General features: G+C 32.6%; 1 protein-coding gene across 7 annotated transcripts in view; it reads left to right on the forward strand.

The window, feature by feature from the left end:
• The window catches only part of PCDH9 (protocadherin 9), an 858,927-nt gene that overhangs the window by 14,330 nt on the left and 823,302 nt on the right, over window positions 1-21,295 (forward strand). The window contains exon 3 of one of the 7 annotated variants that reach the window (XM_037528959.2): window positions 1,964-17,081. The exons of the other annotated variants lie outside the window; for them this stretch is intronic. Within the exon in view, the coding sequence (XP_037384856.2) occupies window positions 1,964-2,032 (69 nt within the window). The 3' untranslated portion in view covers window positions 2,033-17,081. Of the gene's footprint in view, window positions 1-1,963; window positions 17,082-21,295 lie in introns of those variants that run through there. 7 annotated transcript variants of the gene reach the window in all.

Here is a 21,295-nt window from a genome sequence, read left to right on the forward strand (position 1 = left end):
GCACCCACAGTCCACCATATAGTCCATTGCCTCCCCTCACCCCATTCTTTTCTTACCCCTCACTTTCTGGTTGCCTTCAGTTTTGCAAGATTTCCAGAGTTATTTGTTTATAAAGCCGGTGACTTTTATTTCCAACCTAGAACTCTATCTCTGTTCTGGTATTTCTTCCTCAAATAGGACCTTCTTTGCTTGTGTTACACTATATTTTTTGGCCAGATATGTTTAAAACATTATCTTTAAGGAATTATAGCCCAAATCATTAAAAAAACAACAAAAACAAAAACAAAACTTCATATTACAGAGCATCCAAAATTGTTCTTCACAATTTACCTCCCAAAAAACTAACTGTGGATAATAATTTTACTTCAAAATGTGGTAAGCATATGACATACCTACAGAAGCTCATCTGAATCTATTGCTGTGACAGAGGCCAAAATAAAAGTATATATGGAGAGATTTTTGAATGCTTGTTATCAGCTGCTGTTGGTGATTTCTTCTACAACTGCTGGTGTCTGATGACAAAAGCTTTACTTAGATACAGGAATTTTCTGTGGTTGAGGAGTCTCCATGTTCTTCAATTTAAGAAATTATGATTTTTGGACACCCCTTCATTCATGTTTCTGGGCTCCAGGGAGTACCCACCTAATCTATCCTACCTGCTATTTATGAGCAAGTATAGGCACTCTTAGACTGCATTTGCATTAAAAATAACAGAAATATAATTAATACTTTATGTCATTTATCAGTATTTTGACACTAATGATTTCTGCATCTAGTTAGCAAAACAAGTGAAGCAGAGAATTAGAAAACTGCTGATTTTTATACATATAAGTATACTTTTTAAATGACTTCATCCAAGATATCTGTGGTTTCCATATTTTCCCTCTTTTCTTCACACCAATATGTCTGCCCATCATAAGATCTTTTTTTCATATTAAGATATGGGAAGGTCAAGGGTGAACTAAATAAACAGATTCTTTCTCTTCCAAGTCTCCTTATCCAAATTTTTTATTTGAGCCTTTGAACGCTTAGATTACTGAGTGATTACTTCTAGAAATAATGAGCAATAGATTTACTTTGAAATCTGTTTGATAGAGACAACTTATTAAGAGCAAAAAATAGTCTTCCCATTAAAGTTCCCTTAATAGACTTTTAAGCCATCCAGACAGCACTGTGGAATCACATATAAATTCTATAAAAAGAAGCAAAATAATAATTGAATAGTGACTAAAGCACTGTCTACTATATTAATTTTAGAAAGATAAATTGGGTGTCCCCTAGACTAGTTTCTTAAGACGTAAATGGACCTTTGAGATTATTTGACCTATTTAATACTTTTTTCCCCAATTAAAAAAAAAAAAAAGAAAAACTGGGACTCCAAGAAGAAGTTTGATATTTGGAGTAAGAAAAATGACTTGCTGAACTGCTACTTAAAAGCTGTGTGACATTGGACACATCAGGTAAATGTGTCAGTTCTTGCTTTCCTCCTCTGTAAAATGGATATAGTTAGGCCTAATCCATAAAGCTGTTAAAAGATTTTGTACAAGTAAATATCTAACCCATGTAGACAGACACTCAAAAAATAAAAACTTGTTTTTCCACTCTCTCACCACTTACAGAGGCACTGATTTCTCTTAATGCCAGCTCTTAGTTTTGTTTTGGTGTTTTTCCTAAATCTGTTCCATCATATCTTTTTAGTAAGCAAGTCATCTCTACTTTCGGTTTTAAATGCTATTGTTTGATCATTTTAGGATTTCTGAGAAGTTGATATTTGTAGCAGATCAGAGTACAGCTAATAGGGTTATATTTTCTTTTTATCCTAGTCCCTATTGTTTCACATATGTATAATTGCTTTGTCTTTCATTTTGAGTATTTTATCATTTCATTTGTATGTCAGGTTTTAAAATTATTCTGTTTCTTTTAGTATTTGCTATTAATTTACTTCCATGTCGATTACCCATAGGAACTCTCCCCGTCTGGGATTTTCACCTTATACATCACTCCTATTACAAAACAACATATGAGAGAATGAATCTGTTTCACAGTCAGTACTTAACACAGCTGGAGCCATTTGAAACCTGCTGGGTTTTGCTTCCAATTATTTCATAGACTAGAAAGCATCTCTGGTGAAGTAATGGCATCCATGGTATAATCAAACTAGTTAAAATTCCTTGGAATATATGGATCATATTTCTGGGACTCATCAAATGTATGCTAGAAGTATAATGAACAGTAAATATTTAAACTGTTTTTCACTTTATGACAATATATATTCATTTATAAATAAATTTAATGTTCAAATATTCACGTTTATAATATTTGAGTATGTGACTAACATAGTAAAATATAACAATAACGGATAAAATTAAACACAATAATACTTGAAAAATACTAGTAGTATCCTGGAATCAAAACCATCGCCTTACATGAGAACAGCTAAAATCAACTAGATTCAAGGTAATGATTTGGATCAAAATGTGTTGTGGGGAGATCAAGATGAGGCAGGAAGTGTGAGGGGGTGAAAGAATTCACCAGAGACAGAGTAGAGAACAGAACAGGAGGGTTAATTGAAATAGTCTGCTAAGAAAAGCAATGGGTGAGACTGGAAAAAGTCTGTACTCTAAGAAGGATATAAGGCGCTCTATAATGTTTTACTTGGGCTTTCTAAATTGGGGTGTCAGTTTGCACCAGTTCTCTCCTGGGCTGTCTGATCTGGTGCTAGTCTTTGACACAGAAATGTTTTCTGGTCTCTGCTTCTGCATTCCTGGAGCTGGGCTGGTTTTTCTGGTCATAGTGGTGAGTTGTATATCCTTGTCCCCAATTTTATGTCCTCTGGTCATAGTAATCAGCCTTATCAATTATCTATTACAGCCTCCTGAACCTGCCTTCTGAGCCAGGAGAAGGGGCTTGATTTTTAACCTTACTAACTTGTACCCCAACAGAATATAGTGGGGTTGTTGGTAATTCAATTACCGAGTAATTAAGAAGTAGATACAGTCAAATTTCAATTTGCTCATTGTGACTTAGATTGTAGAAACTAAATTTTTAACATCTCATTGACCTTTACTATACTCTCAGTATGATTCACTTATTTTTGGATTGGCTTTTTGGTTTAGTTCTAATTTCATTGACAGTGACTCAGTAAGATGTAGCTCAGTAAGAAGAAAGGACTGTAAAAACAAATAACATGTGCCCTGGTTCTTGTGTAGATAAACAAATCTTAAAAAAAAAAGATAGAAAGAAAAAGGGCCCCCCGGTAATGCAGGTGGTTGAGTGCAGCGCTGTGAACATGTCCGCAGCCTCTGTAGTGCAGGTTCCATCCCGGCCAGCTGGGGAGATACCCACATGGTGTGGCATGCTGCTCCCCTCAGCAGTGTATTTCAGTCAGTCTGCCTGTTCTATTCCCCACTCTGTCTCTGGTGAATCCTCTCACCCTGGCCTATACCCTGGTTCTTGTATCAATAAATGAATCTTTAAGAAAAAAATAAAAACGGGCCTCCCCGTGGTGCAGCGGTTGAGCACTGGGTTGCGAAGCTGCTTGCAGCCTCGCAGCCTCTGCAGCGTCAGTTCGATCCCCGGCTGCTCCCCGCCCACCGGAAGAGGGTCCCACATGGCGCCCAGACCTCTCCTGCCGCCCGCTGCTCCCCTCAGCAGTGTACTTTGGTCCTTCTGCCTGCTCTGCTCCCCGCTCTGGCTCTGGTGAATTCCCTCACCCTCCCGCGCTTCTGACTGTACCCAGTGCTTGTATAAATAAATAAATAAATCTTTTTTTAAAAAAAAGAAAAAAAGAAAAACAAATAACAACAGAATAAATAATTTTTGTGTTGGCAACAATTTAAAATGTGGCAAAGTAGAATAATTTCCTTGTTTATGTTTAAAGATTTATTTATGTGTACAAGAACTGGGGTATAGGGCAGTGGCATAGGGTGGGGGGGTGAGAGGATTCACCAGAGATAGAATGGGGAATAGAACAGGCAGATCCACTGAAATGCACTGCTGAGAGGAGCAGCGGGGGAGGCAGGAGAGGTCTGCTGCACCACCTGGATCAGCTCTCTGGCCTGGGATCAAACTCACCCTACAGTGGCTGGCAACAGCTGACATTGTTGTGCTTTAACCCCTGAGCCACTAGGGAGGCCCATCCTTTAGAGTACTGCTTATATGATGCTAAATGTGATATCTACCTTTTAACCTTGTGATACAGAAGAGTGTGGGGCCACGTGTAGCTACCACCTTGGGTATCAGGTCAGATGGAGTTACTAAGATTATACCATGCATATAGATCGCCAATAATAAAATCTGTTTAATCCCATCACAGGGGAAACTGTGATCATTAGGCAAAACATTATTTAAATGGTAAGGTTCAGATTTTAAATATTTGGGAAAGTGCAAAGACTGGATGATGTCACCCAATAAAAGATCAGATAAAGCCAAATTTACCACAAACCCTAGAAAATTGACTGTAGAACTGAGGCTGCATGTGGAGGCAAGAACAAAGTAGAGAAGGACCATAATAGACTATGGTGGTGGATTATGGGCGTTTTATTGGTGGGTGCTCTGTGGTTACACTACTAGAAAGGGAGATCCTATACTTCTAATACACAGACAACTTTGTAAATCATTGGCTCAATTAAAAAAAAATAGTGTCTTTTTTGAACATTTTAGTATTCTCATGGCATAAAATACATACCAATATAATATATGTAGCTAAAAATAAATAAGATGGCCAACATTTTATGTTGTCCATATCAATTATATCTTCTTTTTTTAAAGATTTATTTATTGATGCATATAAGAGCTGGGGTGTAGGTCAGTGGTGTGTGGGGGTGTAAGAGTCATCACCAGAGACTGAGTGGGGAGCAGAACAGGTGGATCTACTGAAATACACTGCTAAGGGAAACAGTGAGTGAAGCAGGAGAGGTCGGCTGTGCTATGTGGGTTAGCTCCTTGGATGGGGATTGAACTTGTGCTGCAGTGGCTGCTGATAGCTTCATAGTGCTGAGACTTAACACCTTGTGCCACCAAGGAGGCCCTATATCTTCCATTAACTCTTATAATGGATAGTTACGTATGAGGAAATCTATGTAAATTCCAGTTGAGAGAATTACTTGTTCTATAAAGAAAATTATATTTCTTAAACTTCACATCTTTTCTATGTGAAGAGTTCATTTGATTTTTCTTACTTAGCAGCATGAGGGGATTTTCTGCCTGCTGAACACTTATTTGGGTGTGAGCCTGACAGCTAGATAATATCCAGTCTTGTCACTAGATCCATGACTATATTATATTTTCTTTAATGGATACTAAAATTTATTCCAGAATTGCATCCTATAGTTATAAATATGTATTCTTTTATAATTCTGTGATGTATTACCATGGTTTTCCTCTGTCAAAGATGTGTGCTATATATACAAATTAATCATTTTCTTTAATTCTGATACTCAACAGACATCTATTGAGTAACTGCTATGATCTAAGAACCAGTGTTATGCAATGGAATTTATTAAATGATTAAGACATTATTCTATCAAAGATTCCAGTGATTTTGAACATAATACCCCCCACCCCTTAGAATTCCTTTATTTTAAAAAAAATGAGTTCTCTCTCAACTTTAAATTGATGTCATCATGTCCCTGAAATATATTTTTAAAGTCTCTCTTTTTTAAACTAGTGCTAGAGACTTGATGTTTCTGTAGGGTAATAAAATTCTAAGATCTATTACTCTAATTATAAGAATGCCAAGTTTAAATTTATCCTTGGGTTAATTTAGAGAGAAATACACTTTTTCATCCTTAAAATCACACTTCTTCTATAGGCAAAGGTGTTAATAAAATATAGTTGCAAGTGAAACTTCATTTTTGGAACTATATGAGACAGTGCATTTGATATATTAAAAATCACTTTAAAGGGCCTCCCCGGTGGCGCAGCGGTTGAGCGCCGGGTTGCGAAGCTGCCTGCAGCCTCTGCAGCGCTGGTTCGATCCCCGGCTGCTCACTGGCCACCAGAGGAGGGTCCCACATGGCGCGCAGACCTCTCCTGCCGCCCGCTGCTCCCCTCAGCAGTGTACTTTGTCAGTCTTCCTGCTCTGTTTCCTGCTCTGGCTCTGGTGAATTCTCTCACCCTCCTGCGCTTCTGACTGTACCCAGTGCTTGTATAAATAAATAAATAAATAAATAAATAAATAAATAAATAAATAAATAAATAAATAAATCTTAAAAAAAAAAATCACTTTAAAAACATGGCACACAATGATAATGTTGAATAATAACCTAAGTTTTAAAAGACAGTGTTCTCTAAAAATGAAGTGTCACATATAGGGATCCATTGGGAAAGGAATATTTAACTCATAATAGTCTGCAAAGGAATGTTCAACTCTTACCCTTCCAACGGACAAGTCTAACATAGATAAGGAACATGGATGTTAAACTCTGGCTACAATAAATGTTTGGTTTAATAAGTATTTCTTTCCAGATGGTTCTTATTTGGGCAAGTCCGTTTTCTTATGAATATTTATAACAATATTTCAAGAAATTTTTGCAGTGACATACATATTGAAAATAAAGACCTTCATTATATACATATATTTTTTTTTCCTTAAATCGAGAAACATTCATACCCTGAAAAAATGGTTTCCTTTAATCAGAAAAAGATGTCATAACTGGACTATACATTTCAGACAACTGTGTTATTTTTAATTTAATTATTCATTTAAAATTTACATATGAATTTAAATTCATATGAGCAAGTCATTTCAAACTTTCAACTAATATTAAGCAATTTTTTTTAAAATAAGGTATTTAATGCCTCACCTACACATTTTTCTGCAAGTATATTTTAAGGTAAATTGTTAGTACCAGAAAATGTAGTGTTTAATTGAAATTAGGCTTCAGTGATAACCATCAACCTGGTGCCTAACTCTGAAAAAGATCCTTCCAACTGTTCTGTGGATGCTGAAGCAAATATCTCCAAGGGATTACTAACATATAAATGAAATTCAAAATTGAAACCTGGTAAAATATAAACACCTCAGAAATAAGAAGTGTAATCATACTAGTTCACTAAAAATATTGATTAAACTATAAATAATATTTTGAAAATCATAAATGTATTTATGTGATCATATAACTGTCACCTACATTTTAATCATATGAACATATGAACATTTTGGTAAACTAACTTAGGCCCAAGGAACATACCAGATTAAACGTAATAAAATAGATATATTTTAAAAAAAGGTTGGTATGGAAATCACAAGTAAATGATTTCTAATAAAATCAAATATATGGTAATTTCACCACTTACTAAAAGTGAGTTAAAATTTGGTGCTTTTACATAGTTTTAATTCCTTACTTATTGTGATTTTTATAAGTGACTATGCATTGCTTTACCAAAGAGAATAAGCCAGTAGGTATTATTAAATACTTAGATTTTCTGATTTTGAAATCTTTCATACACATTACTTTCTAATTTTTGTCATAAAATCTATTTAAAATCACCTATACTTTGTTAAAATTTCACTTAACATCTTTATAATTCAATTATCTTATCTGAAAATTACATTATTCAATTCAGCTATTTTTTTAATTTCTGTTATTAAAAATTGAACTATGATTTTTGTGTTAATTACTTAGGGAAAGATCACTCTTTGGTTGGATTCCTCCAACCATCCAACATCTGTCTTGCCTACTTCCTATCTGTTGATAAATGTTCAAACAGTACAGATCAATGTTAACACTGGATCAAGAAAAACACTTACAAAATAAATCATGTGATTCAGTGTCTCCTGACAAAGACAGACTAGCAATATTCCCATTGTTTGTGTGATCTATGTTATCACTCTTTTGCATTAGTGTTGATAACAGAGCATTGCCTTTATCTTCTTTGCTTCTGCCTGATTAATTTTCCCCTTCTGAACTAGAAAATTAGCATTTTCTCCTCAATAGAAAATCAAAAAACAGAACAATAAAACCCAAGCAGATAGTTGATATTTATAGTTTGAATGGAAAAATACCAACTTTAAAAAAGGATGTAGCTACTATATTTTTATCAGTAATATTCTGTTTATTTTTTTCCAGTGGTAAGACATTAGAATATACTTAATATTTCAATTTTTTGAATATTGGGGATTACACACAGTTTTGTGAAAATCTATTGATTTTTTTTTAAAGTCAAATAGTGGTAATTTTGATTGATGGAATCAATTGTTATAGGATGAATCTTGAAAAGCTAATTAAACCAAATGATTTTATTGTCAGCCTATACACTGAAGGGAAAAAAATAGAGCTAAGGTAAAGAAATAATGTAAACAATTAGGACTATCAATATATTGCTGAAGAAAATCAAGTTTAAGATGAAAAGGACTGATGTAAATTAGCTGACATAACCCCCTAATAGACTGCCTATGTGTTAAGTAACAAGAGCTATTTTCTTACAGGATTAAAAAATCAGAACTTGGTTTGCCATACATAGCAGAGACTCCCATATTCTCTACAGAATACTTCAGAAACAGTCTTTATAAGATAGTTTTGGAACCTGGATAGTAGCTTTGAAATATTTTCAACTCTAATTACTGAACCTCAAAATATCAAAATCTGCTTGCATTCATCACTACTCACTACATTATATTCTTTCAGTTCATAAAGCTTTAGGAAAATCCAATTCTTTCAGTGCATTTTGTGGAGGTATTGCAAGACTCTTACACTGTAGTTGGATGGGTTTAGGAGTTGATTTGCAAGCTTGGGAAGTTGACATAGATGGGGGAAACTGTGGTTTGAGACTTACCACATATTGGCTACCAGTCACTTTTGTGTCTTTCATGTTAAACTGACTCATCCAATGTTAGTATCATGAATGTACAATACCTTATTTAACCATATGACTACATGGACATGATATATTTTCTAAAAATTCATTCTATGACTGTGAGGTTATTTGGAGGTTATTAAAAAAAAATTCACTGATGGCAAATTACCAAAACATCTAAAAGTGATCTAAAACAAAATGAGATTTGTGTCCAAAGAATACTCTGATAGCTTTGCATTAGCTATTTTGAACAGTAACTGATGGAATAAAATGTACAAAGTCTCTGGTGAAGTGAGAAGCTAGACAGACCAAATCTTAAAATCCTGTGAGTTTGTGGAGCATTGTCAGAGTGGGCCATTCAAGGGACAATGAAGTGAATCACAGCTACATGATTAATCAAATCAGTTCTCTATTGTAAAAGTACAAAGAGATGATGTCCGCTAGCATCTGATTTGGAATTGGATGCTTGTAGATGAATGAACTTGTGTAGATTGTGTCTTCCACTGTTTTGCTTGGAAAAGAAAGAAATTAATTAGAAATTTTAGCAAAAGCAACATTAGATAATCATAGTAGAGTAGTCAACTTAGGGGTAAAGCTAATACTAAGATACAAAACTATTCACTTTCATATTATTTTTATTAAGAAAACACTGGTTTACAACACTGTATATGATTCATAAATACAGGATCCCACCTCTTCAGGCATATGATACCACATCACACCCACCAAGGCACTGAGTCATTGTACACCTTCCTCCACTAGCTCTGGTAGTATCAGGTTTACAGTCAGATTTCCAGGGTTAGTTTGTGGTTGAATGTTCTCTGACTTATTGTTTTGTTTCTTTACATTCCACCTGTGAGGGAAACCAAACAGGATTTGTCTTCCTCCTTCTTTGGAGGCCAGTCCCCTCCAGTCTGATCCATACAGTTACAAATTGTAAGAGTTGGTCTTTCTCTATAGCTGAGTAGTAGTATTTCATTTTATTCTTAACAGTGTCTTATGAAGATCGAAACTAAGTATTTAATACTTTAACATAATTACTCATCACCTTATTACAAAAATAGTAAACATGCTTTTAAACATTTTCAAAAGTAACTGGGCCAAATAAACCACAGTAAGTCCTGCTAAATAGCAAACAGTTCCACAGGAGAAATGGAAGAAGTTGTAGACTCTGTAAAGAGAAGATTACAATATTCATTGTGGCACATTATTTCTTTATTTCTGGAAACTTAGTTAGCAGTGCTTTGAAACTAGACTTCCAACACCAGATAATGATAAGAGCAATCATTTACTTGAGTGCTTACTAAGTTTCTGGCATTTTTCTCAGTCTTTTACATGCATTAACTCATTGAATGGAAATAATGACCTGTGAGTTAGGTACTATTATTAATGTCCCTCTCTCACTGCTGAGGAGTAGTTAAATGATTTGCTTAAGGTCACACTTCTTGTAAGTGGAGACTAGTCCAGAACTTGAACTCTAGCAGTATTATAGTAAGCTTTGCTTGTAATTACTAAGCAGTACTGACTCTATGATTAAACTTTTGTTTAAGAAAATAAAATTGTGGCACATCACCAAGAGTCAACTGTGCCAAAAATAAATTCTTTGTGTAAAGGTAAATGAGGATAGCTAAATTCTAATTTAACATGTTTTGTTTTTAATGCCTGTAGTTGACAAATTTTGCCACTGATCCATGCATACCTGAGGCATTTGTGGTTCCTTACAGTTTACAATGAACATTCACAGACAGTACATAGTAGAAGTAGTAATAGCACTTGTATTTTTTAGGCAGAAGGATTCTGAATTCTTTCCAAAACAGTGGATTTTAGCAATGAATTTAAAACATTCTGCTCTTCTTAAAATAGAACAAGAGTTTTGTGATTATTCTTTTTTTAAACTACTCTCATTTCAGATAAGAAAGGATTTAGAAAGGGTGAGGTCAAACTATACTGATGACTAGCGTCGGCTAGGCTAGAATGATGCTTTCCTTTCCTTTTTTTTTTTTTTTAATTTTTATTCCAACCCCTATTCCTGAGTGGATCATGAGCAAAACCAGCACCCATCTCTGCACAAACAGTCCAGCTAAGATCAGCCTGGGCCTTCCCCCAGCTATCTGTAATGCACTAGAGGAACACACCTTCACAGCTATTTAGAACTCTATGTATAAGTCATTTTATTATTGTTTGTGAATGTCAGTCCTCTTCCTAGAGTAGGCTTTTCAGTTTTATCACCCACAGCTATAAAAAGTAGCCAGTAATTTTGTACTGTTCTATTCATATACCATATTTTATTGCTGGCTTCTTCATGCCTTCTTGCTTAAAACTTGAACAATAGGTAATAAACACTTGTCATCAATAACGTGTTAGGCTTTCGATATCCAACTATAAGTCTGAGAACCATTTTATCAGAATTGCCAAATTAAAATTGTTTATCATGTATTATTATAATGGAAGCATTTTCATAAAACTTCTAGGTAAGAAATCTGTAGTTTTAATTTGAGGGATATTTGAAGGTTAAAATGAAATAGCTTGAGAGTTATGGATGCATAGTGTTCCCTAGCCATATACACAGAGGAAATTGATTCTTGGAACAACACGCTAATGTTTTGTCCATAGTATGTAGTATATGAGGATCGTCGAATCACTGTCATGAATAAATTCTGTCACGTACTTACTAGAGAATAAAAGTCATTTGCTCTTTCAAAAAGAGTTCTGGGATTTGCAACAAGGAAACTGATTTATAATTTTCAAATCCTATAGTTTTGAAGCTTGCATTACTTAAATTTTGATTGTGCAGACTCACTTCTTATTTATGGCTTAGTTTGATTTGGGGGCAGAAGCTTTTTCTTGATAACTCTTAATTATAAACTTTAGTGGGCAGAACATTTTCAACTATTCTGATTAAAGAACAATGTTGAGCATGTTGGCTGAATAAAGATTTTATGTTATTAATCAGATAATGAGAATTTGGTAAGCACATTCCTTAGATCAACAATGGGTAGAAGAAACCAAGTTCACCTGTTAATTTTTCAAGGATCTAGATTGTCAGCCTTTTCATAGTTTAAATTACCAAGTTCTATACTGGAAAGATATAATCTTAAATATAAAGTAAAAAGTGAACTGAAAAATTTATTTCACACTCAGTAACATATGCAATAGAGTAATCAATTTGTGGTTGGAATGTGAGAAAACATTTTTGCTTGCATATTTGCTTAGAGTCATTTTTAGGCAAATATCTTCAAATGATATTTTGATGGAAATCAAGTTTAATGAGAACAAACATAACAGGAAGAGTGTTAGTAATCTCTTCTATCAGATTTAGGTAGAAGAGTGCCAAATTGTTTTGTTTTCACATTATAGTCTTGTGATAGAATTTCCACTTGGGGTTTGTAGACCAAACTGTCGTGTACTGACATAAATACAGTGACCTAATATGATTTGTTGATTTAGATTTCTAGATTATTCCAAGTATAGCTGGAGTTCTCCTTTATCTAGGGAGTAAATAGATAAGGCTTTGTAAAAAACTGAGTTAATTTTGCATTGACATTCTGGGTGTTGGTGATAATTTGTAGTGACATTATGCCTGTTGGTTATGATTGTGACAGGCAGACTCTATCTAAATGGACATTGCCACAGTCAAGTTTAATAGCCTCAGCATTGGAAATTTCTGCTTTAGGAGAGCAGAAGCTTTGCAGCATGTACTTTGTTTTCTACCTCCACAATTAGAGATTAATATACATCAATTTTAGGCAGTTGAGGAATGAAATGAGAAGATTAACAGAACTAGACAACATTATACAAGTGGAGTAAAAATTCTGTAACATTTTTTCTTCAGTGATATAGTATACTAGGCAAATGAACACCAATTCATAGCCTTTGCACATTCATGTTAAGATTAAGTTGATGGACAGCAAAGTAGAAAGCAAATACATAATTTACACTGTTATAATTTTTCTTATCAAATGCATAAATCATTTTCATATATATCAGGAATTGTTTCAAGTGACCTAATATTATATGGTGTATAAGGCTTCATCTATTTAATTCCAAAAATTGCTCTCTCTTAAAATTATTCACAGAAAATTTTTGTGATCACAAAAAGAAAACCAAATGCAATGAATGTATACAACAACAAATATACATAATGCTGTAGGAAGTGAAAAAAATTCCTTTCCTTACTAAAAGTTTTAGTGAAAATATTTCAACTCTAATTAATTGAAGACTCACCTAACTCCAATTAGTTATTGGTTACAAAGTCTACCTGTTACTGTAGTAGAATTATGGCCATATTTTCTACATTTTTTTCAAGTTATCTGAGAACATTTTAACTGTCTTTATTACAAATTGATTGCTTTACTAGTGATGGTTTAATAAAATTAGTGGTTTTGAACTTTAATTTGGCAAGCTCTTGAACATATTTTTACATATATTTCTGATGGGGGTGCTGATCTTTAGATTTTTGATAATGTGATTTTTTAAGATGTCTGTTCAGTAGAAGATAATTTATTTTCCTTTATTGTATGCATTCTCTTTTTCAGTCACAAAATTCTATGCTGTATATAAATTGGCAAAAGCAAATTACAGAAATAAGGAAATGACTTAAACTTTTACAGAGCCATCTACCTAGGGAATGGATTGTAGTAATTCCTGGTATTAAAAAAAATAACTGTCAGAATATTAATGTTGAAGCCAAAAGGACTGGAAATATGCCAAATTTAGGACAGTTATTTGAAAAAAGAAAAATCACAAACTTGTCAGTCATATGTCTGAGGTGATTGTAGATGAATCTTTGATATACAGAATGGTATTAAATTAGAATTAGCCTATTCATAGTAATGAGGTTCTAACTGTAAATAAAAAAAAAAGATTTGATTGTCTTTAAATTTTCTGTAAATGTGTTACCAATTTAGTGATATTTATAGCTTATGAAAACTTATGGATACTTGATTTCAAAAATTATAAAAGAATTGGTTTAAATATTTGAACTTCTTGTTATTTAGTTTCTAACATTCTGAGAAAGTGATCAAGTGACTGGAAATGTTATAACTTAGTGTGAATGTAGACATATTTATATTTGAAAGAATAATTGCTTTGCTGTAAAGTCTAAAAACACAGACTATTGTGAATACAGCAATGTGCATAATTGACCCCTGTTCATTTTACAGGGCAAAAAATAAGATGACTCTTTGGCAATCACATGTTACTTGAATTATATTTAATCTCCTACTACTCTGAAAACTCACATACATACAAACATTAATGCAAATATGGACAGAAGAAAACTGCCACTCATAGCGAGTACATTTCTTTTTGTCATAAACTGAATGTTAATAGCCCCAATGTCATTATTTACTGATGGAAACATAAGATGCCTGATTTAGAAAAGCCACATTCATGCTTTATGGTTTATGGCCAGCACTAAAAGTAGGTAAGGTCTACATTTGTGTGTGTCCTCTTCATAGCCTCCCTAATATTAACTGACTTATTGCAGAAAATGTATTTGCTTTTCATTCTGACCAATAAAAGGCAACTTGGTGAGTTATAGAGATTGACTGGGTGCTTGACATGTGGTGCTGCTCCATTAAGCAGAGGGCAGTTGGTACTGGGCAGGTTTAGGAGAATTTAATTTTCTTGCTTGTTTTTAGATATGCTTTTAGATATGTTGATATCCTAATATATTAAAAATATAAAAATGCAACATCAGCTCACATATAACAGTGTTCCTTTTATTGATTTTATAGTTCAAATGTTTGAAAAAATATATATACTCCAATTTATCCTATTATTGTGGTCTGAAATTACCAGAAAGTTTTGTGGATATAGTAAGATAAGCACATTGTTCATTATTTAAATGCAAAATGCATCTTTTCAATTATCATTGCCTAAGCCATTTTTAGAGAATTGATCAAGTAGTTCCTCAGTACTCCACTCTAAGATAGGTGGATGCATTTCATTCAATTTCCAATCTCTTTTTGAATTCTTATATGAAGCCTATAGAAAATAGAACATTGTTTTCAATTAAAAAAAAAAACCCTGGTAATTTCTATTCATTTTGATTTCTGAAAACTAACCACATTTTTTACTCCAAATAAATTGTCATGTATAATAATTATATGCTAAACATAATAAAATGTGGCTGAATATAATCTCCCTTATTATGCTACAATGTATGAATAATTATAAATGAAAACATCACATCACATTCTCCTATATTACCATTATTCTATAGTTAGCATTCATAATAAAGTATATTCTATTGTTATTGTGAAATCAGTTCTTCAGATTCATAGTAAGGCACTACACAAGTCATTATTATTAAAGAAGTATAGGGAAAATTTTTCCAATTGAAAACTAATAATTAAAGGTATTATTTAGAAAAGTATATTGCAGAGTAGATAAGAAGTTTAATGTAGCAATACCTTTCTATTTTAATTTCAAATGAAGTTTTTATATACACACAAAAAATTGGCTTAAGAATTAGGTGATATATTTTAGAAGTTTTAAAAAAGCCAAATTTATGTTGCATTGTGTTATATTAATGATTTTTCAATAAAAATTATTACCGGTAATGATTGGTAAAAGTTTTTCCTCCCTGTGCTAGTGATTTAAGTTGAATGGGAATTTAGTACTATGTATAGGGATGCATCTTAATATCTCTATTTGTTGAAGTGTTAAAAACACAATTTAAAATGTGTCCTCATTAAAATGGACTTTTGTACACTATAAATTGAATCAAGTAATGAATATATAAAGTATTTAAAAAGTTGTATATCAAAATGTATAACATTCCATTTTTGGCTATATTTTGTAAAACATTTTTGGTGTAATCAGTATGACTTTCACATATGTCAAATCAAGTATTTATTTAAACAGATATATACCTAATGTATTTGGAAGCTCATTGCACTCATATAATTGTATATATTGTGGCTTCAAAAGTCTGTACTTATCCTTGCTTTAAAAAAAGTAGTATGTGCATTTTTTCCAATTTATTTTCATTAATTAAGGAAAACATCCTTTACTAAATGTACTTTAAAATTTACAATAAAGTTTCAGAACTTGTTTTGTACAATGTTGAGATTTTGTGTTGAATTTGTTTGTGAACATTTTTTAAAATTGTTCTCTCGTTTTCTGATAAGAATCCCCTCAACTTAATGTTATCGATAAAATGTGTAGTTAGAACATTGTGTGGTAAATAGCTAACCTTGTCTAATTCAGGGGTGGTTGTCATAAGTGATGAATTTTGCATCCATGTAGAACCTTGGTTAAAAGACATGTTAAATCGGTTTTCCCCTCAAATTCCTAATTACTCTTGTGTCCACATTTCAGCATTGGAATGTCAAACAGGTTGCACTGAGTGTTCTAAACTGCAGATAAGCAGTTACACAGAGGTAATATGGAGAATACATTACCAGCCTGTTCATCAAAAACTGTGATGCTCTGCTTACAGAAGTTAAAGAGATGTTTAAGTTTGGCATACAAATCTATTGGCATTCCATTAAAATGTAAACCTAAACTCTCAAATATAATAAATTTCAATGCCCATATTTTGTTCAGCTTAGCTCACTGAGGCAGATTCCTTACTAAGAAAATTCAGATTTCTGTGTCAAAGAAACACCCTGTATCAATGTGACTCTGAGGCCTGCTGGGATACAATCATTTCCAGAAAATCACCTATATTTTACATTTCTGGATAAGGAAAAAATATGTGTTAGCTATGTAGATTATGTTTAGATTCCCTCCAATAAGGACTGGGGAATTTTCATAACAGCTTTCCCAGTGGCTATTTGCAAACTTGTTCAAAACAAGCAAAAGCCATTAAACGTTCCCAACATTTTGCATGTGGAAGGCTTCAGGTTTAGTTACATTAATTTGAAATAGCAGACATGAGGACTTATTATTCATGATTATGGAATGCATATTACAAAATTTCTGTTGGTTTTGAAGTTATCTTTTTTCGGTCCAGAAAGATTTAGCCCAGTCTGCCCTGTTTGTCAGCTTTTTTTTTTTTGTTTTGTTTTGTTTTGGTAGATGTTTTGACTTAAGGAAAGGAAGTTGATCAGTTTCCTTCAGCAAATCTGGCTGAATGAAAATATTTTTAATTTATATTGACACCCTGATGCTTCACTCAGAAAAGAACATTGTTTTTAACTTCTCATCCATATAGTGAACAATATTTTGCATCCTGAAGTGTCAAGTGTAAGGTCCAGGAGGAGCTGGACAAATGGCTTGTTGAACCTAGTTAATTACTAAACATCTGAGAATGGCAAGATGCTTTTTTCCATAGAAGGAAAGTCATTTCAAATATGTGTTTGATGTAGTTTTTTTGAAATTATTTCTCATTTTAATGATGTTTAATCATTCTATTCATTCTGCATTAATATATTTTATGAGATGTAATTTTTTACAAAGATTTAGTCCACATTTTAATTCCTAAATAGAGCATTTTTAGGTAATTGATGACATAGTATCTAAATCATTTTCAAAACTTAATTTCACATCAAAAATACATTCTGATATTATCTCAGTGGTTTAAATAAGTATTATTAGTCACATTTTTGAAGAAGCAAGTGATTTTTAACTAAGGAGAATCAGGCTGAATAATGAACGAACATCAAATCTAAAAAGATATTCTGATAGACAACACCAGCTAAGTTAGACTACACTTTTAATTTCATAATATATTGACTAGAAAAGCAGTGCTTAATGTTAGCAATGTATATGTGTTTGTGTATATGTTCATATATTTATATGGAGAGAGATATATGTGTGCATGTGTATGAAAGACTAAACTTATATATGGTTATATAGATTGGTAATAATTCAAATATTAATTCTGTATAACTAAAAAACTTTGTTATTTATAAATATAATCAGTTATATAGTTAGAATTTATTACATATTTTAATGCCAATATTTACTTTTGATATTGTTTGAATGATATATCGGCTTTCTGTTTAAAATTTTGAATAGATGGTGTCTTTGGAATTATACTTGACTAATATTTTTATCAATAGCATGAGCAGAGGTAATTATTTTTAATATAGCTACTTTGGATATTTAAACATTTTTCCATTAGCAAAGCACACTACTTAGTTTTTCAAAATTTACAGCTAACTGTTGCTCATTAATATATGAATAAAAATGAAGTCTCTAGTTAATGTAAATGAATCATTGTTTTTTCTTTTGGTTACTTTAAAGTACTGTCAGGATAATTCCCCATTTCATGTATTTAACAAGTATTTATTGATCACCTCCAAAAGGTGTATATTTTTGTCAAGTGCATCTTCACTCATAATTTGATGATTCTCATGATGCTTTTACAACCTCCTGAATAGATCTCTAAGGTGATATGTTTTAGTGGTGCAGGAGATAAAATTAAGAGTTTTGCATACCAAGTAAAATTTGAATAATATACTGAAATTGCAAAAAAAAAATTGGTAGGAGTCCTGGTTTATGGTAGGCCCTCATAAATGGGTTATTTATCCACTCATTTATGGATAAATGAATAGTGGAAGATTCGTGGTAAAGGAATTATAACTTATACTTTTATCAAATAAAGTAGTGATCATGTTATATGGTAAGATGGATATTAAGGTTAATTTTACTATTTTATTTCTTTTATTGTCCTCTCAACATATCTGCAACATATCTGCAAACAAAGTGTGTTCCCTATACTTATAGTACAAGAAATTCATCACCCAACTACTTTCCATATATAAAATGGCAATTTATTTTTTAAATAATTGAAAAATAAATACTGATTTTTTTTATAACTGTCTTTTTTTTGCACTTCATGACTTATATAGAATAGTAAGTCTTAGAATTAATTCATTTAAAACCATAACTGAATTGGCATATTTAAGGGCCTATTCTTAAATATGTGCATTTAATGCATGCATATAATATTGTACCTTTGGTGATTATTTATTTTAATCATTTCATAAATGCACAATAGCCTTAAGCATATAAATGCTTATTAATAAAACAGAAATATATATATTTTACTTTAAATATTCATTAAAATGTGATTCAAATTTTTGTATTCAAAGCTCCTTTGATTACATTTAAAATCTACAGGCCCACTATTCAGAAAAATTCATGTATCACATATATTATTTAACCATTGCAAATCATTCAAAGTCATCCAAGTGAAATCTACTCAGGGCTATGGGTTAGGGCAATTAATACACACACCCATATATTTTTTTTTTATTTTCTATGAAATTTTTACTAAGTATTATGTAAAAATAGTTGAAACACTTTAAATAAAAGGAATTAAATTTTCTTTTCTCAGCACTAGCTATTTTTTAGAGAACTCTTTGAAACCAGTTCCTTCAATTGATAGAATAAAGCAAAACCTAAATATATATTTTACTTTCTTAGCTTCTACAGCTTCAGAAAAATGAGACAAGGCATTAAGACCATACCTTTTTTCCATAGGAATGAATACATTGATCACATTAATGAAAAGCTCTTCACAGATATATACAGTTGACGCACTTAGCAGACATGCAAATAAGCAGCAACACAGAACCAGCCAGCTGGAATAGGGATGCTTCAAACAATCTCCCCCCTGAGATATACAGTCCTCACTATTTGTTCAATTTGATTTTTTTTTATACTTTGTCCATTGTTCTTTTGCTACTGTAAAATGCACAATCTCTATGGGTATGACATAACAAAGGTGTACTTTCCTGTCTCTCACTTGCTCAGATTTGCCTGACATTTTCTTTCTTTTCATAAAAAGAATGATTAAGACAATACTTTTTTACCTAAACATATATAGTGTATGTTAATTTCACATAAAATAATGCATTTGGATCTTACAAAAATATGCACATTTGGTTTCTATCCCCATTTCTGAGAAAATTAAAGCTCAATGTTAAGTCATTTTCAAGGTCACACAAATCCTCTGTGACTCAGCTGAAAGTTTTCTTTGATTTTCTAACATTCATCTAAGGAATGAGGCTTGATTTTAAAGGACAAAAATGTAAACTTTTTAAAAATATGAAAAGAAATATTGTACAAGCATATATCAGAATATACTTGCCCAGAATTCATCTGTTAAAATATGTACAACACTTTACTGATTACTATTTTCTGTTTTATAGTATTTGTCATATATGTCAAGATACTGTCCACAGTATATTTTCACTATCTTTAGTTTTTTCTAAACTATTATCAGAGACATTTTAATATCCTGGATGAGAAGTCCAACCAATAAAATTGTTTTCTATGTCCTGAGTATCTTGAGCTTCCAGTCCATTTATTAAGAGCTGGTTCTTTATCCCCCTCTAGTAATGATTCCTATTAGTTTTGACAAATTCAGAATTACTTTAGCAAATTCATATAATAATGATTATTATAGAACTTCTAATATACCTAATAGTTATTATGTATTAAGTATATTCCACACTTTCTTTTTATTCATGGATTATTTTAAATCTCAATAATCTTCAGAACAGCTCTTTGAGCCCAGTTTTCTGGCAAGTATTATACTCAGGATCATGTGCTTTTGACCAATCATCTCTGTCTTAAACTTTTAAAATCATGTATGATTTGAGGAAATATCATCCACTTGTGACTTCTACTTTACTTATCAACTTACTATTTAAATTGCAACCTGCTCTTTGAAACTGAGGAATTCACAAATATCTGAACTCAGTTCTCTGTTATGTCTCATATTGAGAATCATTGGATACCAGAGTTCAAAAACCCCAAACAAAAAGCTGCATTAGTATCCATGGGTATATTCTCAACTTAGCCATTATATACATTGTTATCCATGGACAGTGAATTCAACTGGGGTCATTCTTCTAAGTAAATTCTTTGCAGAAGATTATAAGATATTTTCTTGTCATAGTCAAGGAATTTATGTTTTATACTATGGAAACTTTTAGTGTTTCTTCAATTCAGTATGTGGTTTATTGAATACCAACAAAATGCTGGACTCTTTAGGGAACAAGAAGATTACCTAAGTCCCACTCCCAATCCTTAAAGAATATGATCTATGGATAGACAGACAGTGATGGACTGGAGAATTAAAAAGGTGTTACTGGGCCTCCCTAGTGGTGCAGTGGGTTGAGAGCAGTGCTGTGAAGCTGTTCTCAGCCTCTGCAGTGTCAGTTCAATTTCTGGCCGGCTTGGGGAGATACCCACATGGCACACCAGACCTCTCCTGCCTCGCCTCGCCCGCTACCCCCCTCAGCAGTATCTTCCATCCATCTGTCTGTTCTGTTTCCTACTCTGTCTCTGGTGAATCCTCTTACCCTCCCTCACATCTGGCCTGTACCCCAGTTACTGTATAAATAAATAAATCTTTTAAAAAAAAGGTGTTACTCATCTTGCAATGCTACTCCATTGCAAGCCTTTTGAGCTTATCAGTGAGGAGAATTAAGGCAATAGAAAATGCTATGCTTGTCCTCATTCCACTGATGAGAAAACTGTTTGATAGGCATTAATAGATTCAAAAGTTTGTTTCAACATTACAACAAAT

The sequence above is a fragment of the Talpa occidentalis genome, unplaced genomic scaffold (assembly GCF_014898055.3).
Source record: "Talpa occidentalis isolate TD23 unplaced genomic scaffold, MPIMG_talOcc4v2.1 talOcc4.5, whole genome shotgun sequence".
NCBI lineage: Eukaryota > Metazoa > Chordata > Mammalia > Eulipotyphla > Talpidae > Talpa > Talpa occidentalis.